The following is a 27,986-nucleotide window of genomic DNA, read 5'->3' on the forward strand; positions in this document are numbered from 1 at the left end:
ATCATCCACATACAAACTGTTAGCGCTTGTTGCTAGCATGGATTTCAGCATCAGCAACAACTTTCTCCCAACATCTAGGTAAGGCAAAGGGCTTAGGACAGGCCAAGGACCATATTCTGTAAGTCAACTGGAGGCAGCCACCCTGTTTTGGAGGGTTACCTTTGTATGTACAGCCTGGCCATGCCATCCATCTCAGAGCTACAGAAAATACTAGTATAACCAAACTGGAGCAAGGCCTCCAGTCATCACAGTTCATTTGCTGGGCAAAGAGCAGAGCGCATCTGACTCTCATACCGGTCCCTGCAATATTGCCAAGTGTGTGGATACTACCATGACAAAGGCAGTATAAGACCCTGAACCACACAGAAGAGGTTCCTTGTCCTCAAAAAAGGGGTGATCTGATCACTCCTGCCCAAGAATGAACACGTGAGCAATTTCTGGGAGTAAAGGATCTAAGAGGTACACTGTGGAGGGTCTGGTTGAACACAGTACCCAGTCAAGCAGGCAGACAAGCTAAAGCAGCCTCAAGATTATACCAGCCATGCACTTACAGCATTTATATTCTGTTTATACAAGGGAATTGTTTTCAGCAGGTCTCATTATTTAAAATCCTTCAAACACCCCCATGTAATGCAGCGAGAAAGGTTAAGGTTTCATTCCCCCGATGAATTCTCGATGTAATTTGACAATGGTAAAGCATTGTTCTTGTTTGTTGGGTTAAATACAGACCTTGCCACATCACTAGGAATGCTGTGGACACCAGGCTCTCTAACAGTCCACCACACGCATTTTGGCATTGCCTCTCTTTGTGCGTGCATGTTTCTTGCAAGAGATAGTTTGCAACAGCTTTTATAAAATGGTAGCAGAGTTAATGTTTGTCTCTGCTTCCCCACGCACAAACTATACCCACTTCCCCCATCACACGTAGATAATGTGACCCAGAGCAACGCCTTGAAAATTTGGAATAACGGCTGTAATCCTCAGAGTTTGATCTTGTGAGACTCAAGCTGCCCAGAGCTCCCATATAAGCGATCCAGCAATAAGATTACTCTGCTTCTGGCAAAGGACGCTTTATAGCTCCTCACAGGACTGAGCTCTGCCTGGTCTCTTGCATCCATAAGCCATGTGATGTGGCTTGTCTAAATCACTAACCAAAATCAAATCAGACCAAATCATGCACTGTGTGACAGCCAAACAGAGCCCTTCATCTCAAATAATACGACAGCAGCACATAAAAAGCAGGAGTACTAGTGAAGCATTTTAAAATACATTTTCACACTGTACAACAGCCACAGGTTGGGAATCCATCACCAAGGGCTCATTCCTGCAGACTTCTGCAGCGTGCCATGGTACCAGTAAGGAGGAAAGCATGTATGATGGCCTGCCTGCTTCCTGCCACGCTACGCATGTATCTCCACGGATGCCACGCACGTGAAGAGTCCCCTCTGCAGCCCCAAGAAGTGCTGGAAACAATGCTATCAAGGAGAAGGAAGATCAGCACATGGTCAGTCCCCTTCATCCCAACATTTCAGCTTCTCCTGCCCAGCCTCTGCTCTTCTGAGTAGTCCGGCTGCAAAGAAGAGCCCTTATGAGTGTGCAGAAGAGGGACTGAGCCCTGCTTATGCAGGGTAAACCCCTCTGAACTTAAGAGTGGAAGCAGCAAAAACATAAATGCAGACAGACAAAAGCAAGGCTGCATTTTCAAACAGCAATAGCAAATTTGAGATTTCTAAAATGAGAGGTGGAGGAGAAGTGTCATTAAGAACATATCAAGGCCCAAATCAGCATGTAAGGGCACCTTTAATCCGGCAATTAGCCTGAAATAGCACAAGATCCAGTCACCAAAACCACAAGATGTCACATCGGATGTCTGCTGTTGCAGCTCCTTCATTCCCATCACTACCTGACTCAACAAAGATAAAGCTCAGTTGGGCACTTCCACACACACAGCAACTGCCTCTCCAAAATGCACAGCAGGCCCACAGTCAGATCTGATGAGTTCCTGGGTGAGACAGGAGACAGGTGAGATGAGGGCTGCCACCCTATTATTTAGTATTGGAGATGTGAGGCCCAAGGCTGTGTGTTTCTGAACAGTCATTCATATGTGATTTCAGTAACTGTGTATAATCTTCCAAAATAATATCCACAATCAGTGGTGGTGTTGATGTTAATTACTGAAGTTTAAATACAAAATATAATGAGATGCTGTAATTCCATTTTCAGACAGTTTTACCCTGAACATTAAACATTATTCAGCTTATTAAAAAAAAAAAAATCACTTTAGCACAGTCATCTTAAGGGACTTGCATGTTTTAATCACCAGTTTTAATTAGGCTAAAAAGCAGAGGATAAATCAAGGCCCTTTTTGAGGCACTCTCAAAAGGCACAAAAAAGGTTCCATTCTTTATTTGACTGAAGTGCACATTATGCTAAAGTGTTAATGAGAGCAAACGAGAGTAACTGAAATCAGTCTCCTGCTAATTTTCATAATGTGTAGTGGAACACTATTCTAATTAATAATAGACTTCTAGAGACATCTATGTTGACAAATACACACATGCCGCACTCCTTTACCTTTCTGGCATCTCTTCTCAGTGCTGATGTACACATAAAGGTGCTTTCATACCTTTTTTCCTACAAGCTGGTTAGCACTGACAGCTTGCATTTTTCCATGAGTCTTCTGATTGCACCGCACTGTTCCACTGTTTGGGAGTCTACATTAGAGGATACTGATATTTCAAGACTGAAGAAGTCAGTAACAGCAACACAGTTCTGCATTCAGACACACACTGAAACAAATGTACTTTGCAGCCAGTTGTACTACAGAATTTGTAGGAAATAATACATTAAAAAAAAAGTATATTATTATTCAGGTTTGAATTTCTCTATCTCTAAAGTCTACAGCTTAACTGTGTTGCTTACATACCAGTGGCCGTCAGCTGATACATTAGTCCAAGTCAGCCAAAGCTATCAAGTGTATCATGGAAGGATGCATTCGTGTGCCTTTGGTATCCATGGACACTGGAGATCATTGCTCAGACAGTGCAGGCTGTGAAAGCCTTTGGGGCCTTCTGCTGCTCCCCATCCATTCTTCTGGCTAAGTCACTCTGGCCAACTTTGTCTTACAATAGGCCTAGAAGAATGTTAAAAAGTGAAGGGCCAATCACCTCAAAATGCAAAACCCACCAAGACAAGGCACCTGAGTGCTTGCTGTCTGTTTCCCACATGAGTCTGACACGACACACAAGCGGTTCTTGTGCTTGTAAAACCTGTCTTCCTGCACACACCAGCCTCAGCAGTCAAGATTGAAAAATAATCTGCATAATAAGCAAAAAAAATATTCACTTTTGCTCCTCAGATGTATTTGGTTCTAGCTACTGCCCAGTTATAATCTGTTTGTTGTGTTCTAGTGTGTAGCATGCTCCGAGCTGACGAAAAAGTTGCCTTCCATCCACTACTTGTTATTTATACATTCTGCGTGCCTTTGCTCTGGCTCTCCAAAACCTGCTATACGCTGACATCAACAAATGGCATCAAACACTAGTAGGTGGTGGTGTTCATTTACTAAACTGTCAAATGATGTCAAATGAACTGAATGTATTTCTCAAGTGTTGCACAGGCCTAGATTTGAAAACATTTGCCTCGCCCTCTTAAGACAGGCAATTTTACTTCATTTTAATTTATTTTAAAACCCTGTAATCTCTCTCAAAGCTCATCACTTTTCCTAGCTGTTCCAGCTCCCTGACCCAGCTTACATTTCTGCCACACGTACCAGCAGCCCTTAAAAGAGCAGCAAGAGCGACAAGCGGCTGGCAAGAGAGGAAGGGATGCACTGAAGAAGAGTAGGAAGGTGGCAATGGAGGAAAAGGCAAGGAGCATGAAAAGTAACTAAAGGCTTAGGATTTGTGCATGCAATAGCCCAGTCCTACCAGCTCTATAAGGGAGATTTTCCTATCACTTAATTGCATCGACTATCAACCTCACATGTCCTTTACAGCCATTACTTATGTAACTCAGGTTTAAAACGATGCAGGCAGTGCCTCCAGAGAAGTAAGTCTCTTTCCACTGACCACAACCCTTAGCACACAACCCTAATTTTTATTAGGTTAAAGAGTAGCATGAGTCTCACAAGAAGCAAACAGGAAAGCAAAACAAAGCCTACCGTGAGAGAGAACTTCAGACACACACATATCACTATTTGTAGTCACCTAAGTCAAATTCTTATTTGTCTTAGAGAGGCAGCAACTTTAAGTCACGTCTTCAAAAGGCTCCCTGCACTGGATTGAGGGCAATACAGGTTTTTTTATTTTTAAACAGAAGTTGAAAGCCTAAGGTAATAACTTATTTCTACACAGTAGGTCTTTTAAGAAAAACACTAAATATCACAAGGCATGCCACAAAATATCACAAGATATAAGTCAATGATGCCAACTTCAGTGATGCAGGAGATGAATTTTTTCTGCCTAACACATGGTAAAATTTTTTTCATTTAAATAGCCTAGTCGCCAAAAAGCAGTTCTAAAGTCATCAAGTACCTTCTGGAAGTTTATTTTGAAATAATCTAGGAGAATGTTAGACTGAAACATTATTTTTTAACAAATCTAAAAGGGAAAGATAAAACATTTCATTTGGACTCATGATGAGACTTAGTTTAATCTGAGCTGGTTTTAGTCAAGAGTTTTCCTCCTGGTTAGAAGTTTCCCCTTAGTTAGAACATTGACACGCCCACCCCCAAATGATTTAAAAGAAATAACTATTTTTCATCTTATATTTCTCAAATTTCTGGCCTGGCCATCAAACATAAAAATCACATTTTTCATATGGGTTTGTTTTTCTCCATCCACTGAGGGCAAATGAAATGTAAGAGGTTTCCAGGAGCCCTCACAATGATACAGAGTTTTCTTAACAAGCACATATTGAATATGTCTCCACCAAAACTCAGCCAACAGCTGGCTCTGATGGGAAAAATCGTGCTGCCATAGGAAAAAAGTCAAACCTCAAAATAGGAATTTTTTTTTTTTTAAATCATGAGTCAAGTGAATTATTCCCCCTGTGAAAGTTTTCAGCATTTTTATAGAGTGTCTTTAACGTCAGGAGTTTCAGAAACTATTTGCATCTTACCAGGGCTATGCGTGTACGCTGTTTCTGATGATGATTCTGCTTGCTATTAAACTAGCTGATCCAAAATTAGGCAAATACTTAATAAAAGCCATTAAGGGCAGAATTTACTTAAAACAAATATTTTTCGTGGACGATTTTCTTGGACATATCCGAAGATCATTCTCCACAGAGGTGGGAAGGGAGCAGGGGATAGCTTAGACTTTAGCAAGCACTAGGATGCAATGAACAAGGTTGGGTTTAGCCATTTTTATCTCAGTTCCTTGGGGAAGAGTATCCCCGATAACACATGCCTCTCCCATCTCTAGTGATGCACACAAAGACCAGCTGTTGCTCCTCTTTACATACCACTCTGTAACACCACTCTATTCACCTGACAGATATGTATCACCTAGGGCAAGGAATGACGCCAAAAAGAGTGTTATTCTGAGAAGGACTGCCTCCTCAATTTATCATCATCCAAGACCAGTCACAGAAAGTAGGCAGCCCATTTTGAAAATAAATGGATTAATCAACAAACGAATAAACTCTCCGAGCCCAGGCAAAAAGGGGGAGAGATTGCCAGAGCACAAGAATTTTACAGTTGTTGTTCTTTGCCTTCTCCCCTACCTGGAGATCGCCCAAGGACAAAGCACCCAGTGACCAAGAAGGGTCCCACATGAAGCACACCATGACGTGTTCAGAAATCATCCCCATCCAGCGCACGGTGTAGTGCCCATTCGTACTGCTGCTGTGCAGCATCCCCAAAGGCAGATTTACAGCATTACTGTGACAATTCCTTGCTTCCCTCTCACAGCTAAGTGACCTTTGGGAGAGATTGTAGCTGAAACCACAGTTGTGAAAAATTACTCTCTGTTAGGAGCATTAAGACACACAGATGTCTATTCCTGCCTCAAATTCTTCACTCTAACTTCTGCTTTTCACTTATTAAAATACTGCTCGCATCTACAAGTGCCAACTCTGAGGTTTCAGTACATATCATGTAAGAATACTACATTGTTACCAAAAAAGGAGAGCTGCCCACATTGCAGACGCATTCACACAGATCCCCCATGTGAAGTCGTCAAGTGGAAACCACAGCATCCGTAAAAATCTAATGGAGAAATGTTTGCAGGGAAGATAAAATAGTTGATGGCACCACCACCACAAAGCAGATGGAAATAGCAACAAATGACAGAGAGAAATAGATGTTGGCACAAGGAAGATTAAATGAAATGAAAAATGAAATGTACTTAGACAGTACCTAGCCTGCAAAGATGCTGTGCTAGATACTCTACAATTACCAGCAAGCAGTCTTTGGCTCTTAAGACTTTAGAGTACAAGCGTGATAAAGTTACAGCCCCTCAGTAGTGAGGGCCATTTAGTCAGATTCACCATGCCAAGGATGCTTGGATTTTAACATTTCCCAATTTTTCATTACTGCCTTTGCAGATTTAAGCTTGTACTAGCAGCAGAATTAAAGGTGGAATAAAATAAAAAGAGCACAGGATACAAATACTAATAGTACCAAGCATATCCGTAAGGTACACAGCGCACCAGGTGTCTGCATTGCAAATCAACGGTGACACATTCTATATATGTGAAATTTAAGGCATTCAAATTATGATCCAAAAGGAGTACAAAAACTGTCTCAAAGAACATTAATCTGTTTCTGTTTTACGAATTTTTTTTTGAGTGTTGCCAATTAGTCTGTGAAAATTTCCATATGATCTCCTGAACAGAAAATCAGATTTCTTTGTCTGAAAAAAAATATGCTGTGTATAAATACGTTATGGTATTTAAAAAAAAAAAAAAAATCAAAGCCTGGGAGGAATTACTTTTTGAAAAAACACAAGAACTAAAGTATCAGTTTACTGCTAATTCACTGTGCTGCAAACTCCTGCCCAAACGCAAATAAACTCTGTGTCCTTTAGGTCAGGTAAATGAAAATAGTCTTTACAACCTTCTACCAATAAAAGGCATCTGTCAAATTTGCAATACAGAGATGAAAAGCATTTGAAAGTTAAATCTGAAACCCCAGACTGAAACAACACTGTGCTTTACTTTAAACACATTACACTGCATGGTTATTATTAAGCTCTTCACTCACAGTGTAATTTAAGTGCCATTTTGATATTCTGTTTGAACAAAGAGGTGTCAAATTAAGGAAACTAGTGTCAAGTCCAGAAACTTTGTGAAAATGAAGCCCTATCTATAACAGCACCCTATAGGGTTTCATTTCAACAGCGTCGTTACATAATTTTAATGGTGCCGTAGCATTTGCCTCATAGACCCCCACCTCTATGAAAAGACTTCCACAGCATCCTTGTTCTGCTCAGCCATGAGTGCTGTTGACAGATTATATGCAATCAGCAGCTAATACTATAAAACAACTCATGCTGTAATGGTCATGTGAAGCACATGGCTGTATGAGGTCTCTGCAGTGCTAGACTGAATCTGCATGGTTACACCGACAGCCCACATTTCCCTTAATGTTGACTTTTGACATTCAAGGCCAGAGAGGACTATGACCCCTACAGTTCTTCTCAACCTTGCTAATGCAGAGAAGGGGAAGAAGTTGGGCCAGCAGATGCCATCCACACAAGGAAGCAGCAGGAAGCGATGAACCAACTGCATACCAGAAGGGATGATTTTTTTGCTTGTTTTGGCTTGTTCTCCAAGGGTATTGAAGCTAATATGAGTCGCAGACCATGTCTGCTGGACAGTATCCCCCTAACCACTTTTAGCCTGTTGTCCATTTGGAATCCTGTCTGGCAAAAAAGACAGAGACCATAAATAATTCAATTTCTGCAAATTTCATGGCAGTGAGCAGCCTGGCAGTGGAGACAGACTCCAGTGGAGACAGAAGCTAGTAAGCTTCTCCAGTGAAGGAAAGATTCCAAAATAGAAATCAGTCTCCATTATTTCCTTTGCCCATGAAACAAGCTATCTTTTCAGAATGATAAAGTTTGTTTAACTAGTATCTCCCCTGTGGACTACCACAGAAATCTCTTCAGACTATTTCCTAGAAGTACAGGGACAGACAAGTTTTCTGACTTTTCAGGTCTTTTTGCATTGGACACAGGTATGTCAGGAAAACAGTTTCCTGATGTTAGTGTATGAACTGCACTGAAGTTGCAGGAGAAGAGTTAAGATGCTTTCTGATATTCCTTTCTTCCTGCTAAAGGGACAGATTGCATGCGCCATGCCAACAGTCTCAGCCATCACATAACCTCCTAGCTGAGTAATAAATTATTTACTACAGCTCTCTATTTGAAAGGGAGCCAATTAGTTAACTAGCCATCAATTAATACTCAGCAAGGAACAAAACAAAGAGAGGAACTGTTCTGAACAGCACAACTCTTGAAACAAAGAGTGTGCTTTTAAACCAGATACCTCTGTATCCAGCCAGTATCTTGCTTCACTGAACATCTATTTTAATACATAAGCAGTTACATTTGCTAGCAAGACATCCTGTTGACACCTATTCAATCCTGCCCCACTTTGGCATGACAGTCTTGTGCGTTCTGCAGGGTTCAAGTGAGTGCTCAGATATATTCAAAGCATTATAATGCAATGTATTTGAGGGCATAAGGCAAAAGCTTTGTTTCCCAGAACAACGTCTGAAGGGCAGCATCCCCTTGAGGACCTAGCAAACAAAGTTACCCTGGAGACAGTCTCTGAGGAACAGTGACAATTCTCTGCAGACAAGATGATCTGCTGGGTTTGGTATTTTAAGGGGGGTGGTGGTGGGGTGTTGGGTTCTCTGCTCCTTGTTTGGCAAGCAGGAAGGGAATGAAGGTGAGGGAGGGAAAAAGAAAGTTGGTTATAACATTTGTAAGTTACTGAAGGATCTTTATAAAGAGAAAAGTCCTTCACTCCCTCTACTATACAACAGCATCATTTTACTGGCATGAAGTACATAGTTTTCACAGTTCATTCACCTTCTTTGCATGATTTTCTCCTAAACTTTGCTTTGAACTCTATAATCTAATAAAAGCAGAACTTGATCAACCTCTCTGCTCAAGAACTGAGGAATTTGTAGTGTCTGCATACATGGTCTTCATTTTGCACAGCTTAACTTAAATGGTCAAGTCTGGCACCTCCTCTCAGCCTGCTGAGGGAAAGTGAGTCACCCCAGGAAACGCATTTCAGACAAGGACCCTGACCGGGAGAGAAGAACATGAAGCCGTGGGATTTGCAACTCACCTGAGATATCACAGCAAACTCTGAGTCAAAATAGATTTCCCCGCCCCCCCCCCCCAATGTTGTGAAAGCCACATATTCAGCTTTATAAACAAACATTCCCTAAGGCTTCCCTAGAAAAAATACCTTTGCTATAACTCTTGCCACAGCTCTAACTAGCATTACTACTACCTTCCAGCTCTAACTAGCTCTTTCCCCACAGCTTTAACTAGCATTTCTATTACTTTCCAGGTAGTATATCTAGCTACTATACATCTTATACATGTATTTGGCTTCACACATAATGCTGTAGCGGTTTAAACATTATTACTGTGTAACCACCAATGAATATATTTATAAAAACTAAGGAACATTTGGCAGCTCTGCAGTTACCACCTCCATAAGATATTCAGATTGCCATATCCCAGTGTAAACCATCAAAAAAATCACACACTGTGGTGAAGTGTACTAAAATGGTCTTGGCACCTAAACTGGTTGTGAGTCTAACTCTCACAGAGGTTTGTACCTCATAGCTCCCATTGACTTCAAAGTTTACTCTTTTAATGCACTGCATTTTCATGAGTGCTACGGACTGATCCCATCTCCTTGTATCAACTTTTCTGTGCCCTAAACTTGTCCTTCTTTAAGCTTCTCACCATAATAGCGTTCCAGAGTGATATTGGATACACCAGCCCTCCTCAAAAGTTATTCTTGATTGCATTTTGCCAACTGGCCAACGAGGGATAATGAAGTTCAACATGTCAGCACTCCCCAAGAACTGGAGAATTTCACATCTGTCATATTTACTATCCAAAAAGAAAGAGGCTGTTATTTGTGCATGGGCTAGGGCCCCGAGAAACAGGGTTGTCACCAGATGTTCCACAGCTGAGAGTCTGCGTAGCCTCAAGATGTGAGGCTAATCAGTGCAGACCTTAAATAATTAAGTTACTATGCTTTGCAAGAACTGCTGGCTGGTTAGAGAAGAAAGACCACAATTCAACAACCTAGTGAGAGAAAGGCAGGAAGAGCTCAGATATTATACAGGTGAATCACGGACAGCCAGCATTACTGGCAAAGCGTGCACAGGACAAAACGTGAATCCACATCAAGCCAGGCATCAAAGCAGTCCCACCTTCTGGGGCCTGCTAGGAAGTTTTTGGCACCAGTGCTACAAATCACGGCGTATAGCAAATAGTCTAAACAACGTGGGTTTCTACTAAAAAGGATTCTCGCCCCCATTTTTAATTCAGTTCCCCAAGGACACTAAACAGAGCATCAATGAGTTCATAAACAGTTCATCCATTTTGTGTCTCATCTCCTCCATCTTATTGTCTTCTACCCCTATAATCTAAGGCTCCTGTGAATTCAGGTATGCGATCTGAAACAAGGATTATAGCTGTCAGGATGCAAGGACGTGCTTGCGGTGCCTCATGGCAACTGCTCTGTGTCCAGAGAGGTAGAAAAGCTAAGGACATGCCAAAATAGCTTCTCACAAATAAGAGTTCATCAGCTCCCAAAATTTATGTCCAGACCTGTTTTGTCAGACACTAGCATAAAAGTAAGCAAGTACTTTTTCTTTTTTTTTTTTTTTTTAATGGCTGTCTGATACTGTAACACATGACTTCCAAGCACTTTTGTCAGCAGGGCTCGGAGACTCTAAGGTGTCTGCTGATGATACAAATTCATTATGTATTTGGCATCTGACCAAGAGGCCAAATTATTTATTTATTTTTTCCAATCAAATTAAGGGAACAACTAAACTTTATTAGATTTCTTAGTTCTCAGAATTCCCCCAGAGTAATATCTAATAGTAAGATTTTTAATTGCATATGCCTATAAGATTACGAATTGTGATGACAGGCCAGATTTCAAGTCACATCAATGAAATGAAGGCATGTTAAAAGTTCCTTGCATTATTCCAAGTTTAGATAGACCAGCTCTCTATAGGTTTATTTATATATACAATGTGAAAATTATATTTAAAGCACACACATACATGCATATATATATAAAAATACATGCATATATATATATAAAAACACACACACACACACACAGAAAAATAAACTCAGGGACCTGGATTTTCCTACAACTATTACAAGTAGGCATTCTTCCTTAAAACATGCTACAAATTACATACACATAGAAGTGAGCAGCAATGCCAGCAAAATATTGTTTTAAGTGATAAATAGGACTTGGCCATGAATCTGTCTTGCAAAGTGGAGCCGTGCCTCCACTGGAGGAATAAAGCGGATACCTGCTTGCAGGAATGCTTGTCAGCACCAGTGCCGAACGCTCCCCTCCCGCAGAGGAGCAGACATGTTGGGGGAAAGGAGATGATGCATTTTGAGACGTGCATGGCAAGCAGCAGCTCGCATAGTTACTACCAGCCCCTGGCTCTGTGGAGCACCACCCTGGTTCTCCCTGCCTGCAGAGACTGCCACATGGGTTTGTTCCTTCACACCTTGAACTGCAGAGGAGCTAAGCTCCCAGCCCCACTCCAACTCGACCCAACTAGCACAGCCAGTCTAACTGCCTTGCTTATAAACAGACATGCACATTTCCCCCTCCACCCCGCTAGAGAGGGGAGTATTACAGAAGACTGACATACCAAAGCTAGTTTTCTTTTTGTCATCTGCTCTCTTGATACTAAATCAACCCTTACTGCAGCCTCCAGCATTTCAGTAATAGAAACAAAACACTGCAAATTAAAAATTGGAGACAGATCTTCAGCAACAAGAGCTGCAGAGGGGAAAAAAAAATCCTCATTTAAATCAGCAGCACTGATGACTGCTAATTGTTCCTAGAAGAGCTTGAAGGGGAACAGTCTCCCAAGAGAATAAGGACCGAGCACAATGCTGCAGCTCTTGGGGCAGGGGAGCAGCCCACAACCTGGTCAACTCACTGCAAGCACTAAGATTTGAGAGAACATTATGCAAAGACAAGCCCAGGGTACGATCTCTTCCATGTTACACTCTAGCTTTCCCCAAAATAACACGTCTGGGCTGAGCAGACCACATTTAAAGTGCATTTACATGGAATCACTGACTTGCCATGGGATTTGGATCAGACCCTAAAAACTCAGTATTAAAATGCTATTTATTTATGGCTCCACGTTCTGGAGATTTAAGAACAACCGACAATTTGACTGAGCTTGTAAAATCCACCAGGCATCTCAGTTTCTACAGATTATGGCATAGGAGGGAGTGACGATACCCAAATTACATATTTCTAGCCCTTACCTCTTCCTCTGCCCACTCTAATGCACAGACTGACTGGGGAGGATCTTTAGCATCCATGAATCTTATGTGAAAAACTCACACCTCAGGATGTATAGCAAGACACCCAGCACTATCAGGCACTGCAGAAAGCAGCCCAACACAGCAAAGCACAAGGAAATATATAAAAGTAGATGTTGCTCTGATTACAATTCCTTGAGTTTATGGTATGCATTCAATACTGCACTGTAACTAAAAACCGACCAGCCCAGTCCTACGCTCTCTGCGATGGGCAGATTGCAGCATCTGTGTGGTGTTGGCTAAAAACCCATCAAGCATCCCACAGCTTGGAGCAGATTCATGAGAGAACAGAGATGGTCCTGCCAGGCACTGGGAGGGATATTCAGGGGGGGCTGCCCAGCACCAAACAATTTCCTGGAATCAGGGAAATTCAAAGTGGGCAAAAGCTTCTGAACTCTCCGACATGCTTTTAATTTCTTCCCTTCCCAGAGCGTCTTTCCCAGATGAGTTGCTCATTGAGCAGCAGGAAATCTCTTCCAAATTCAAATAAAACCACATTACCAAACAACATAACCAATTCAAGAAATCATGATCACTAAAGGAACCAACTGAACAACAGTGAATGTGCCATGGGGTAATAAACATCAGATGGCTCTAGGATTCATTTAACATGACTGTGGAGTTGATAAAATGGATGTTAGAGATTTCTTCTAGGGAATCAGCAGTCTCATTTGCAATAAAGAGCTTCTGCTTGCTGTTCTGGCTGGGCCAAGGGTGCTCTTCCTAACAGAGGAAAACAGCAGAATTGCCCAGATCTTGTGGGAGCAAGTCAGCAGCAACTGAGGAGGCGGTGTGAGAACGAAGGCGGCCATAATTCATTCCCTCACTCTCTTCTCATTTTAGCTTGAAGTACTTCAACATGCCCAGCCTAAACAGATGAGAGAACTAGGGCCAGACAACCCTCAGAAGTATTTTTTTTTTTCCTCTCCAACTCCAATGGTTTAAGCTTAGCTGAAGTTATTAGGAAAAGAAACAGGAGTGACATGCCATTTGTGGGCAAATTCACATCCAGAAAAGAGGTGTTACAGCTCCATGGGAAGGATGGGCACATCAAGCTTTTGCGCTTTCAAAACCTGGCCCCCCATTTTTCATGGCCCCCCACCTGCATTGCTGGAAAGGGTGGCTCTGCCCTAGCGCTATGCAGGTACTTTGGGATGGGGAAAGGGAAGCTGCCCACTTCTGCTCCTCCTTCGCTACTGCACCAGCCTCATTCAACCTCAGCTTGCCCCTTTGGAGTATCCTACATGTCCAGGAAGACAGGGGACAAGCTGTCTTCTCACATGCAGAGATAGCTGCAGATGTGAAAATGTTCCTGGTGCTCCATGGTACCTCTGGTTATTGGCTAAGGGACACTTGTACCTGTATTAGTCAGCTTTGACCCACTACATTTTTCAGTCCTGGTTGCTTGGGATTATTAACTCCGAAAGGATGTATAAAAAGATTATTCTGATGTGTTTATTTGGAAAAGTCAGGCAGGTTTTTTCATTTGTTTGTTTGGTTGGGGTTTTTTTTAAGTATTTACATCTAAAGCCAAACCATAGTATCACAGACACTTACTGCTTACATGGAAAATTATTATGGTTTTTCCTTGGGCCGCTATAATATTCCTAAAACCCAGATATCCACCAAAAGTGAAACAGCCCTGGCCCCATCAATGTCCTGATCACCTAGAAGCTGCTGAGACCATGAGTAAAACTTATTCAGAGAGTAAGTCCCTTGGAAGAGCCCACTTTTAATAGCTACTGCTTATTTATTCTGTGCTTAGCTATGACAAGGACTAGCTGGGGACACGGCTAGCTAACAGTGCTTGCTAGCCAGGGACTACTGCAGGAGAGACACACCAGGATCGGTGTGGATGAATAAACTCAACATCCTCCTGAATCCCAAGAGAAAGAGACAGCCAGGCACTGCCCCAGAGATCCTGTCATCTCAGTGAACAATGTGCCAAGTACATGGCTGCTCTTCATTCATTTCTTCAAAAACAATTCAGTGGGAAGAGGGTTTTATCCTGGTAACCCTTAAGCAACCTTAACTGCATGAGCTTTGCCTTTTGTCTTCAACAAAAAAGAAGAGTATTAGCGGTTTGTAGAAAGAAATATTGAGAAAGATTTTTAAGGCATTCATGGCCCTTTTGTTTTTCCTCTCCAGTACCACCCAAGCCACTTTCCAAGTTGGCGTATTTTTCCCAACATGCAGCAGAGCAGCCATGCCAGCTTGGTCCCTCTGGTGCTCTTACACACTGCCGCAGAAAACCTGTCCTCTCTATTCACTCAGCACTCGCTAGGACTGAAAATAAGCGCGCCAGCCATAATAAGAGTGTCTGACATGCGCATTTGCATAGCCTGAACTGGAAAAAGATTAGATGGCTCAGGAGAGTGGTTGCGAGCTAAGGTTTCCAGATCAAATCAAGACCAGGTCAGGAACAAATAAACCTAGTCATCCTACTTAGCAACTGCTTGGCAACTGATATGAAATGAATAGTTACAGTTAGGTCAGTTTTTTAGACAGCGGATGTCTGCACCACAACACCCATTCATTACCTAGGGTTAATAACTGCACAAATACAAATTTTCAGGATTCAACAAAACTCCTCATCTCCCAAAGTTACTTACCCCTCTTTGTGACAAGATCTGTGTTGTACTTTTCAATTCTGTTTTTTAAAAAGTAAATTTTCTTAAAGAAGTTCACTAATAAAAACTTTATTATAATCACAGTAAAATATAACGGGAAATAAATTATGGTACAATAATTCACACTTAGCTGCACAGAGGCCATTTGGCCTTCATCTTTGTGCCTGAATGTGCTGGGCGTAAATTACTACACTGTAATTCACATGCTGTCACGTATTATGGCTTAATTAACACTACAAAAAAAAAAATCAGAGCACACAGAGTTGGTCACTAGAGATCAGAAACCAGTCTTGTCAGGAAATGGTTACAAATAAAACAAGCATCAGAGGTTATAGGCCTGCAGGGTAACACAACTCCCTGCTTCCTACTGCTGTGAGACCAAGCACATTTTCTACTGCTGTAGCTCAGAAAGAAACCCACATGCCCTGCCGCTGTATGTCATACGTGTTAAGAAGCCTATAGAAAAGGCTAACTTCCATACATTAATTTGGGCCCTAGTCACCAGCCTTCTTCTATAGTTCAAATCCTATAGCTCCAGCTTCACTGCAACTAGAGCTGTGCTGGTAGCACATGTGGCTTGCATGTCCCAAGGAAAGTATGCTTTAGTACAAATGGCAAGTGAAAATAGTACAAGAACTTATTTCCTTCCATAATGCAGGAAGATGCTATGAGCAGACACACTTGCCAAACACTGAAGAAAAAAACACATTATCAGAAAATCCCCTTGAAGTCTCCTTCCTTATTTAGTGTGAAATTTAAACATGAAAGAATTGGGTCCACACAGATCTCTGCACTGCTTAATGGCTTAAGCAAGAATTAAATGGTGTATAGAGTCTTTGCAAGGTTGAATTTCACCCTCTATCAGCTTATAGATTGGTCAGTCATCAGATAGGGAACTTAATACTCCCGATTTTAGTACATTGCTGCTAATGAAAGCACTGTAGTATATACATAGAACAGCCACCCCCTTTTATCAGGAAAAGCCTTCCTCAATCACTTGTTCCACTACAGAAAAGGTGGCACGGCTGCAGGTAATACAAATTGCCAAGAATAGCAAATATTATAAATATTTCAAGGATGATTAATCTTTTAAAACAATGAAGTTAGGCAGAAGCCTGGAAGTCAACTTGGCTATTTCACAACTAATAAAACATGTCTCTTGTATTTCATTTTGACTATATAAAGAGTATTGTAGTAAAAGGCAATTATCCACCATTCACTAGCTAACATAACACTTGTACAAGTATAAAAGAAACACAGTATGTATTTTAAGCAGTGACAGTATTTCCACTGTATTAAAATAGTAGTAAGGCAAATGTTCAGCTCACATTAAACAGCACTCTGTCACAGAGGACCAGCTTGCTAGCATCATATATTCCCCCAAGAAAGATAATGCTGCTTGCTTTAACAGAATCATTGTCACCAAGCAACTACCAGTGCTGTTCAGTAATAAATATTTCCACTGTTCCCACAGAAACTGGCTTGGCATCTGGACCTGCTAATGCCTAGAGAGATCAGCTTGACCTTCAAGCGCCATCTTTCACAAAGATGCAGCCCTCCCTCACCACAGTTGTCTCCCAGAAACACTGGGAAGATGGCGCAGAAGCACGGAGGGTGAGAACAGGACAGCAGACGAGGCTCTCTTCCTTGCAGCTGCAATGACTTGAAAGGACTTCAAATTTCATTTTCTACTCTGCAAATGATAAATTAGTTCAGCCCCATCTCGAACTAATTCTCATACGGAGAGACAAGATGGCATCTGTCCCTAAATTCAGGAAGGTCACTTTACAGCTATGCACAACTCCGCATAAATAAATTCTTGGAGGCAACTCATTTTTTGCAAGTTCAGAGTTGGGCCAGCAGCAACTGTAGCCCTGCCAGTTTGGTGCTGTCAAGTGTCAGTAGTAGGCCTTAAGCTTCTTAACAATACCAAGCTCCAGGACTTGTCAGGCTTTGTCTGAACTAGAACTTATTTTAGCTTAAACTTAGCTCTATCTCTGAAGTTATTTAAGAAACTTTCGCTGCACCTGCAACTTGCTCTAGGATCAGATGACTCTCGTCTAGCCTGTCCTAGCTGTAATAGCAAAACTACTCTAGTGTCAGATTGATTTAATGTCATATTGTTTGCCCTGTAATTTCAGCCAGGTTTTGGTTATATTATTGCCTAACTTGTTCTGGCTTCAGTCTTGCTTAACTTTGGGCAAGCGTGTGGTTCTAGCCCAAATACCACATTGTATATTGAGAAAAAGATTAAGAAACCTAAGTAATCACAGCAATGACTAGCTAACCCCATGGATCATCCAGAGGGAACAGTCTGTAACCCATTAATAAATACAGGGTTAAAACATACAAAAAATAACCCCAAGCAGCTGCAAGACCAAGGAGGAACCAACCCCCACAACTGACACCACACATTGCCCAAGCAGGAACCAGGATGCTGACAGCTCACTCTCACAACACAACTGCAGAGCAAGAGCTTAACATCAGAGGAAACAGGCAGATCACCATGCCTGTTGATTTTATTGCAACAATCTCCAACAGAAACTGGGGAATTTGGATTATTGCTTTAATCTGAGTAATGATAAGTGGTTGTCCATTTTTTGATTAGACCGTTAAAGCATTAGAGTAACAACAACAACAAATAATTATTCTTTGCTGCCCATCATGAAATTATGCACACAATGCAATCCTTAAAAAAAAATAATTTTCAAATGAATAATAATAAAACAATCTGATAGGATGATAAAGATCTTTGCATACAACAGGTCTTCAGCTCTTCTCCAAAGCCTAAAATAAGTTACTTGTTTGGAGACATGCAAAATTTCACCCCACAGCGATTACTATGGTATCCTTCCTATCCTGCTCTTAACAGCATGCAGTTCTGAATCCTTTTATTTCTATTATTTTTGTCCAGCAGTCTGGAATGTTTAAATCTCAACTCTCAGCCACACATGAGCATGACAGCAATGTGACAGAGCAGCTGTACGTCTCTCCAGGCTTGCAAACTGAGCTGCTGCCTGTCATGTCCGTCTCATTTCGGGTGAACTTTGACAGTGTTCATTTGTGGGTAAAGAGAAATCTGCTTTGTTTGGGGTCAAGGGGAGGAAGGCTGAGGAAGATGAGAGCAGCTGCTCATTCCAGAAAACGCCTCTGGGAAATCCACCCGTTACAGGCAAAGAGGATCAGTTTGCTCAGGTGTACATGGGGGGATGCAAGCCAAGGAGCACTTTCCTGGGGGTCCAGGCCTTTGGACGCTTTGGGAAAAGCTTCCAAGCAGGGGCAAAAAGGAGGCAGGGGTGCAAAAGCCCTGTCCATAGCAGAGCCCTTGCAAAGGATGGCAAAGGTTTTTGTTGTTGTTGCTGCTGATGGTTTGGGGTTTTTTTATTCCCTGGTATTGTTGCTTTCTATCTTGGCTAATTCTCTGATTTTGTATAACAGGTTTAGTTTTATCCAACAGATGGATTTACAGGCTTTGCCAGAGCTTAGAAGAGGGGATAGCTTTCTGGGGGCTTCCACACTGGTCCAAGTTGTGTTGTCTATGCAAGCTGTAAGCTATTTTCCATTCAAGTGACGGGCAACACTAAAGAAAGCATCCACTACTCAAATCTGCTATTATCTCAAGTATTTCACATGGTTTCAGTTTTTTTGTGAGCTATGATTCAGAGCAGTTTGAGCAAAACTAGACAGTACAGTGCCTGTGGATCTAGGATATAGCAGATTAACATCATCACTGAGAAACTGCAAGGATTCATGACTTTTTCCCCTTTCATTATTTCTACAGCTTATCAACAAGATGACATTGTACCAGGGCAGTATCCTGGAAGATTACTTTTCATCTTGCAGATCACTGAAGTCATACACCCTTTGACTCCACACCTGTCATCACAACCCAAGACACACAATATACTCCAAGAAAAGAGATAGCTAAAAAAAAAAAAGCCCCCTCAAAAAAATCCAAAACAACTAAAACAAACAAAAAAACCCTAAACAAATTTATGAGATCACAAGCCTAAGAAATCTGTCTATAATGTAGCTACCACTACAGATGAAGAGACTGTGTCAGGAAACTCAAGAAGGGAATGAGATGCTGCGAGGTCAGTCTGTAAAAGTAGTTCGTATCAACTCCGGCAATCACTATGGGACAGGAGTCATTCCAGTCCATGAAAGAGGAACTCAAATGCTTGAGTCTTGTTAAACACAAAATAGGAATGCTTTCTGCATGCAGTGAAGGGGAGAAAAAAAAAAGCAGGGCTTAACTGGACTATTTTTACATGCAAGGTGAGGCTGTGGCATGTGTTTAAACACACATACACTTTCTTGAGGCTAGCAGGAACCTCTGCATTGATATCGACTTGCCATTTGCTTTAGGCAGCCTTCTGCAGGCACTTACAGGGAGAGGGGTAGCAAGGGAGAGCACCTGAAAGCCATCAGATATTCAGTCTCTGATTTCAAAGCCTTGGAAGCCCTATTAGACTATTTATTCCAACCTTTGATACAACTCTGTTTTTTATGCGCATGTCCTTCAGTCTCCATGGGAGATTGGATGGGTTTGACTGCCCAGTGCTAGCTGATACCAAACACACTCATCGAACATCACATCACACAGCAAAACTGCAGTCTTCTCCCTTCGTTTAGTATCAGGAATGTACTACCCTCAAACAACCAGACACACACTCAGTACCTGCTCCCCCCAAGAAAGGCAACAGGCCAAAGTTTTGAGATGGTAGCTGCATCCTGGGCAATCTTAGAGATCAGAACAGGGAGAACCAAACCAAGTCCTTTGAAGACCTTTGGTCTGGGCCACTCTCCACCACTGAAAGGTGGCTGTGTGCCTCTACTGCACTTTCACTAGCGATTTATAGGATCAGATAACACATGTGTTGGTTAGATGTGTGGTGGTCAGATTTACCACCACTGACTGCTACAAAAACCACAGCATCCACCCTGTACATTTACTTTGTAGAAGAACATAAAGGGTAGAAATATTTCCAGGCACCTATTTTCTGCATCTCTGGTGTTTGCTCATCTGTAGCATAATATGACTCCTAGGATACTTGTGACATTTTCATTTACTGTGACTATCAGGCAGGATTTTCCAGCTACAGTGGCACTGCAAATTTAAAACAAAACTGCCAGAGGCATATTTAAATTGTTAATTACTTTAACTGTTAACATTGTTTAATTATAAAGATTTACAAAACATTTACCATTTAACTTTCCTGGAGAAGAATGGAGAGCACCTTTCCTAAATAGCTCTTTCATTCCACCCCAATTGGTTGGCTCAGTTTAAATATTCATTCTAATTTTCAAGTCAGTGTCGTGGTTTAACCCCAGTCAGCAACTAAGCACCACGCAGCCGTTTCCCCCACCTCCTCCCAGTGGGGTGAGAAGGAGGAAAGGAAAGGAAAAAAAGTAAAACTCGTGGGTTGAGATAAGAACAGTTTAATAACTAAAGTAAAATATAATACTAACAATAGTAATAATGAAATATAATAATAATAGTAATGAAAAGGAATATAACAAAAAAAGGAAGGGGGGGGGGCGGGGAACAGTGATGCACAATGCAATTGCTCACCACCCGCTGACCGATGCCCAGTTAGTTCCCAAGCCGCGATCCGCGCCTCCCAGCCAACTCCCCCCTGTTTATATACTGGGCATGACGTTCCATGGTATGGAATACCCCTTTGGCTAGTTCAGGTCAGCTGTCCTGGCTATGCTCTCTCCCAGCTTCTTGCACACCTGCTTGCTGGCAGAGCATGGGAAACTGAAAAGTCCTTGGCTTAAGATAAGCGCTACGTCGCAACAACTAAAACATCAGAGTGTTATCAACATCATTCTCACACTAAATCCAAAACACAGCACTGTACCAGCTACTAAAAAGAAAGTTAACTCTGTCCCAGCCGAAACCAGGACAGTCAGCAAGGAGTTTTGCTTGAAGAACGATAGTACAGATAACCTTTGTGCCCAAAGGTGTTATAAAAGTGATATGAGCAGACAGGTTGTGCTCTATAGATATGTTCAGCCAATTACACATATTTCATTTTTTAACCTCCTTCTTTGCTGTAAAATTTTGCTCTAGTGTCTTAGCACATACACTGCATGTAAAGCACAAAAAGTCTGATGAATATTTTAAAAGCAGGGGCCCACAGCCTACATACAGGGAGCCATGTTATTTAAAAACATGCTCCCACTGACCTGTAATTAAAATGAGATCCTTGGTGGAGCTCACATTCCATTTAGGCATCAGGAAAATCAGGCAGCCAGATTTTCCAAAGTTCTGCTCTGCGCATTTACAACCATCACTGCAAATAGGAGCTCCTGAACCCTTCAGGACTTATGAAACCTGACAACTTACTTCTGGGGCCTACATTTGGGTTTCTCATATCACAAAAAACCAACCCCGGGCCTCAAAATCTTACTTGAAAGAATTAAACGTGTCAGATTTCATTTAACATTTTCCTGGCTAATAAAAAGACCAAATTTTTCTGCTAGAGCTCTGTATTGGGTTTGCGTGGCAAGGTTTTGGTAGCAGGGGGGGCTACAGGGGTGGCTTCTGTGAGAAGCTGCTAGAAGCTTCCCCTATGTCCCATAGAGCCAATGCCAGCCAGCTCCAAGATGGACCTGCCGCTGGCCAAGGCCGAGCCCATCAGCGACGGTGGTAGCGCCTCTGTGATAACGTATTTAAGAAGGGGAAAAAGTTGCTGCACAACAGCAACTGCAGCCGGAGAGAGGAGCGAGAATGTGTGAGAGAAACAACTCTGCAGACACCAAGGTCAGTGAAGAAGGAGGGGGAGGAGGTGCTCCAGGCACCAGAGCAGAGATTCCCCTGCAGCCCGTGGTGAAGACCATGGTGAGGCAGGCTGTCCCCCTGCAGCCCATGGAGGTCCACGGTGGAGCAGATATCCACCTGCAGCCCGTGGAGGACCCCACGCCGGAGCATGTGAATGCTCAAAGGAGGCTGTGACCCCGTGGGAAGCCCACGCTGGAGTAGGCTCCTGGCAGAACCTGTGGACCCATAGCAAAAGAAACCCACGCTAGAGCAGGTGTGCTGGCAGGACTTGTGACCCTGTGGGGGACCCACACTGGAGCAGTCTGTTCCTGAAGGACTGCACCCCGTGGAAGGGACCCACGCTGGGGCAGTTCATGAAGAACTGTAGCCTGTGGAAGGACTCACGTTGGAGAAGTTTGTGGAGGACTGTCTCCCGTGGGAGGGACCCCACGCTGGAGCAGGGGAAGAGTGTGAGGAGTCCTCCCCCTGAGAAGGAAGGAGCAGCAGAGAAAACGTGCGATGAACTGACCGCAACCCCCATTCCCCATCCCCCTGTGCCGCTGTGGGGGAGGAGGTAGAGAAAATTGGGAGTAAAGTTAAGCTCGAAGAAGGGAGGGGTGGGGGGAAGGTGTTTTTAAGATTTGGTTTTATTTCTCATTATCCTACTCTGATTTGACTGGTAATAAAATAAACTAATTTCCCCAAGTCAAGTCTGTTTTGCCTGTGACAGTCATTGCTGAGTGATCTCTCCCTGTCCTTATCTCGACTCACAAGCCTTTTGTTTTCTCTCCCCTGTCCAGTTGAGGAGGGGAGTGATAGAGCAGCTTTGGTGGGCACCTGGCATCCAGCCAGAGTCAACCCACCACAAGCTCATACATCTCTGCAGCACAGCAGCTGTGCCTGATGCTATTAGCTCAGTTCTCAGATGCAGCCTAGCTGTGCAGCATGGTGCTACACCTAATGGCTCCACATTGCTGGGTGAGTTACACAGTGTGCCAGGCTAAGGCAACCATACTGGTTTTGGTTCTTCTCGACTCAGGGTCACTGAGATTATGGGAGTCTCCGTCTTTCAGCAGAGCACAGAAACATCCACTGCAATGCTTGAAATCACAGTCTAACATGATGGTGAGTAAGATCCCACCCTAGAGCTATGGCTAAAGGGGGACATGCAGCCCCTTACTGAGCAGTATTCACAGAAGGGAAATGCATTTCCATGCAGAGGCCAGGAGAGACAATCCCAGTGACACACAACCAACAGAATAGGTTCAGGCATGAGGAAGAATGTCTGCCTTAACATAGCAGCTAAACTCGATAAGAGACATCTTTACGTATGACCAGAGTTCTTTGTTTCAGGACTTAACTAGTCATAACATAGCCTGGGAATTCAAAGACCTGGGGTGGAAGTGGGGAGAGAAATCAACATCCTGGAAAAAATAAAACACCGTTAGGTAAAAGACGTAGGCAAAATCCTTGCTATTTTCTATTCTCTCTTCCCTTCCCACAGGCAAATTTACACCATCATCTCACTCACCATGGGCTAACGGTGTTAAGAGCATTGTGAAGAACAGCAGCTGTGATGACCACATGACTGTGAAGGAGGGCTTGAAAGTATCCCAGCAAACAAGGGTTCAAACAAAACAAGGTGAGCGTCCTCCTGCACTTGCTTCCAACACTTCAACTGTTGGCCTTCAATTCACATCCAAAAAGGGGAAAAAACCCAATCAAAAATAATAATAATAATAATAATAATAAAAATCCCACAGCCAGTATCCAGAGTCTGAGACCTACAAATGAGAAAGAAAAAAAAAATGCAGTTAGTAAAACAGTAAGATAGGTGTTTTCAATCAAGTCTTGCTGTGTTTCTTTGCTGCCAACAGCTGTAAAGGCAAACGTGTCTTCCCCCCACCCCCAGCCCTTCAGATGTATGCACATTCCTACATACAACAGGAACTAAAACTTCTCCCTGTGCAGAAAGCCAGTTTGTGCATCACTAATGCTCTGCTTCCTCTCTCAAAACAGGGCTTAAGACAGCAGTTTTGAACAATGATGCCCACCAGTCCAGAGAGTCCACAGGCTTGAAAGTTGACTAAAAAAACCAAGTCCATACATATTTCATCGTATCCTACATACGTGAGACTTCTAAAACAGCCTGCAACTCTCCTGAAAATGTTTGGGTATCTATAAATCACAAGCCAACAGAAATTCCAGAGCTGAAATGGGTTTAACTGGTGCCTAGGCTCTGTGCTGATCTCTTAAACAGGAATAAGTTTCCACCCCAGCCACTTCTTTTCCACCCAAAACCCTCAAATACAGGGAGGCCAAAGAGTAAATGCAAGCTCCTGAAAGAGCACACTTCCCAGCATGCTGGCAAGTCAACAAACTGCCGACAAGACAGATCACTTCACCACTTGGTCTAGGCCATACTTGTGAGCACACGTGGGAAGCACAGTACTTCAGAAGAAAATTCAACTCAGAGTTGTGACAGAGCTGCACTCCCTGGCCTGCCTCCCACTTCCCTTCGAACAGAAACCTTTTCTCCATATATGTAAACACATCCACACCAGCTCCACTGGTCCCTGTGTAGGGGGATAAGACACCCGAGACAACAATCCCGCTTTCTCTTTAACCTCCTGTGCAGTATGTAATGCAGGTGGACACACTGGCCAAAAATTATCTATGCAAACATCTGCTACATATCCTGAACGACTTGGGCAGAAACTGAGCCCAGTGCTTCCCCAGGTAGCCAGGCATTGCACTCTTCTGCTAAGACGTTCCACTCCCTTTTGCATTTCTCCTATGCCTCTGCTGTTGAGGCTGATGCCAAGATACCAGGCAGTGGGATCAGTACTATGGTTTGGGAGTATGTCTGCCAACAATATGCCTAAAAGCCTCTTTATCCCCCCATTTGAGGTGTCCTGTATGGCTTTTAATCACTGAATCTGGACCAGGCTTTGAACCCAAGTAGAGCCTAAAAGTCACCCCTACCCTATAGCTACTTTCTGTGGTGACTGCCAGTGACTCAGTCACTCACTCCTAGTTGAGCTCCACAGTTACTCACTGTCAGATTAAAAATAATGGTCTCGTCCATCCTACACGCTTACAAGAAAGCACGGGGAAATCTGAATCCATGCTTGAATAGAAACATTCGCTCATTTAGTTGGAGGAAGTATTCCAGCTTCCCATCATTTTAATCTCTCAAGAAGGGGCTAGATGGCCACAGTGACTCAAACTTGGCAGGAAAAACACAACTATACAGAGTTAAACCATAGCATCAGTTTGAGACTTAGCTCCCCACTGACTTTGAAATGATGATAAAATATGAGGAATTGAAAAGTACTTTGCATATCTGTTTTGAACTCCCTAGACTCTGCAGCCTTCACAGCACTGGTCTAATTAAAAATCTCTCCAAAAATCTCTGATCAACAGAAGTTATTCTTCTCTGAGCAAAGCAGCAGTTTTTGCCAACTTTTGTTCTTACCCAAAACCCAGTTTGAGCCAAAAAGCTATATGAAAAACTGTGCTGCATGCCATTGCGATGTGGGTATATTTCTGAAACTCCAGCATGACAAAGTGGTCTTTGTTTTGCCTCCTATCTTTGCTGATCAACTAAATCAAACCCCACATTGTTCAGACCCAAAGTCTATAAGGAAGCTGCATTTTTTTCTGATAAATATATCTGCTTGCACTGCCAAGATTTTATTCTCCCCCTCTGCTCTCTTCCCCAGTCTATCTCTGCAATTTGTTCACTCAAATGTAGCATTTAGTTTCCAAAGCTTTTTCTCAGCTCTGTAACTGTGGTGACTAAAAAGCCCAAGGTCAATATGCAGTCAAGTGGCTTCTTTATAGACATCCTAGAAATTAAAATTTTGCTTGAGCTGGGACTAATCAGGATGGTCACTGATAATATTTAAAGCCTGTTTTACAAAGGGGGACAAGACTCACGAATATTTTAAATCATACTTTCTAAACAGTGATCAAGTTTTCCATTTATATTTTAGGAGGCTACCAGTACATATCAAACTACACCACTGGCCATTATTTATGTATGCTTTTTCTACAGCATCCTCTGTAAAGTTTTAAAAGTGAGAAGCTTTTTGTGCTACAGAATTTGAAAAGGTGTACAGAGATGGGGGAAAGCTATCCAAGCTCAGGTATACTTCCCTGAAGCAAAAGCTCAGCCAGGCAGTGAAGGAGCAGAGGTTTGTTTTCTGATTTTTCTTTGTTTAAGCTGAATCAAGTTCTGGATAATCTAAATCTGTTAGAAAGAGATAACATTATGGTGCAGTAAAAGGTTTTTGGGTGTAAACTGAAGAAGTCACGAATTAATTACGCTACCTATCCCAGAGATGGGATAACTGTCAACAAAATATTTACACAGTGGCCTTTAAAATTGTTTTTATCTGTCTATATATTCCGGCATGATAGGATTCAAGGATTTTTCCCTATGGTCTCATGGGCTGGGGCTGAATGAGCAAAAGGATTCACCTGCCCTCTGCAGAGCCCAAACACTAATTTTTGGGAACTAATGTCTTGCAACCACTAGAACTGCAAATAAACATTTTATCCTACTGGAAAGAGCATTATCCAGTCACAAAGCTCCTGTGCAAAACAGAGACGATAGGAATAGCTCAGCATTGTGCACCATTTACTCCGGTTGTAAATCTGGCCCAGTATTCCCAGCCCTACTTTCCTTCCTGCCAGACCAGAACAAGCCAGAGACACAGCCTGTCAGGTTGTGTCTGTACACCCTGGCTGGCACAACCTTGCCCTTAAGCCAGCTCCTACAAAGACCTCAACCCCTTAGGCTTAGGCTCATGCACAAATCTTAACAAATCCACAACGTGTCTTGAGAAATGCCAAAGTTGTTTAACGACACGGGGCACCACTATATTAACCAAACACATTGTAATGCTACAAAACTCTGGGTGGTTTTGTATTTCATGTAATCAAATAGTCATAGTGTGTTTGTGAACTGGGTATCTGCAGGGGAACAGCTAGATAGGAAACAAGTGGAGCAACCCTTTTTCTTAATGGTCAATCCAACGCCTCTCAAGCAGCATTATGAGATGCAGAAAGAGACCTGCAAAACAAAATTCACCTCATCTTTGGATTACCTCCAGGTAAAGTACAGCCAAAGAGAGAAACTAGAGCACATATCTATGAACTGTTCAGTGCAGACTGTTACATTTATTGATGCAAGAAGGTGATATACCATCATAGCGAAAAATTTAAGGGCTACACTTGACCTAAGGGGTTTGGACTTGAACCACAAAGATGATGCAGCCTGCATTGATTTAAAAGAAAGTTCTTCTGCTCACTGACCTTTCTGCCCATAGGGCTGCCCCTGACACCCTCATGGTCTGATCTGCTGCCAAGCATCACCCAAATCCAATTTGCATGTTGGCGTTCCCAAAAATCCAACTCAAAGTGGTACTGACAGAATAGGAGAAAACCAAAAGAAACTAAGGCCTCGTGGTGAAGAGATGAGCAGTGAAGTATTCGTCAAGGCGTTGTTCATAAAAGAGCATTATAGATACACTGACAAACTCAACATCTACCCAAGTCTGTTCTTTAGCAGCTGATGTCAAGCAGCACATGGAGCATTTTCTGAGCTCATCTGTCAACAGTCTACAGGGAGGGTAAAAAAGAAAAGGAAACCAGTTCATCTGGTGAGTGAACAGATAGGCTGAATTTAGAGTAGAATTTAGAGCAGCACAAGCCAAACCTGTCAGAAATCCACTTAATTACTGCCTTCCTCCAAACATGAGCATTTGCACCTGCACAAAGCTGGACACTACCCTTCTCACATAGCAAAATCTACCTGCCTTCCTCAGGTATCTAGCATTTTCTAGACAGTTGGAGTACGGCCACAGGAGGGGCAAGAGTGTTTTACAAGGGGGCTCATTAGCAAAAGCCAAATAGAAGTGCCCTGTTTTTCTTACCCAGTTTTACTGCAGTAATTTTCTCCCCACCCCTGAAAACGTGCATAGTAAAACTAGCTTAGAC

The 27,986-nt window shown here is 42.6% G+C and overlaps 1 protein-coding gene across 1 annotated transcript in view; it reads right to left on the bottom strand.

Moving 5' to 3' along the window:
• ADGRL3 (adhesion G protein-coupled receptor L3) overlaps positions 1 to 23,607 on the bottom strand; it is a 334,544-nt gene extending 310,937 nt beyond the window's left edge. Inside the window, exon 1 of the mRNA XM_050895371.1 lies at positions 23,512 to 23,607. Coding sequence (XP_050751328.1) covers positions 23,512 to 23,566 — 55 coding nt within the window. The 5' untranslated portion in view covers positions 23,567 to 23,607. The remainder of the gene's footprint in view (positions 1 to 23,511) is intronic.
• Positions 23,608 to 27,986: the final 4,379 nt, after the last annotated feature.

Source organism: Gymnogyps californianus, chromosome 4 (assembly GCF_018139145.2).
Source record: "Gymnogyps californianus isolate 813 chromosome 4, ASM1813914v2, whole genome shotgun sequence".
In the NCBI taxonomy this organism is placed as follows: domain Eukaryota; kingdom Metazoa; phylum Chordata; class Aves; order Accipitriformes; family Cathartidae; genus Gymnogyps; species Gymnogyps californianus.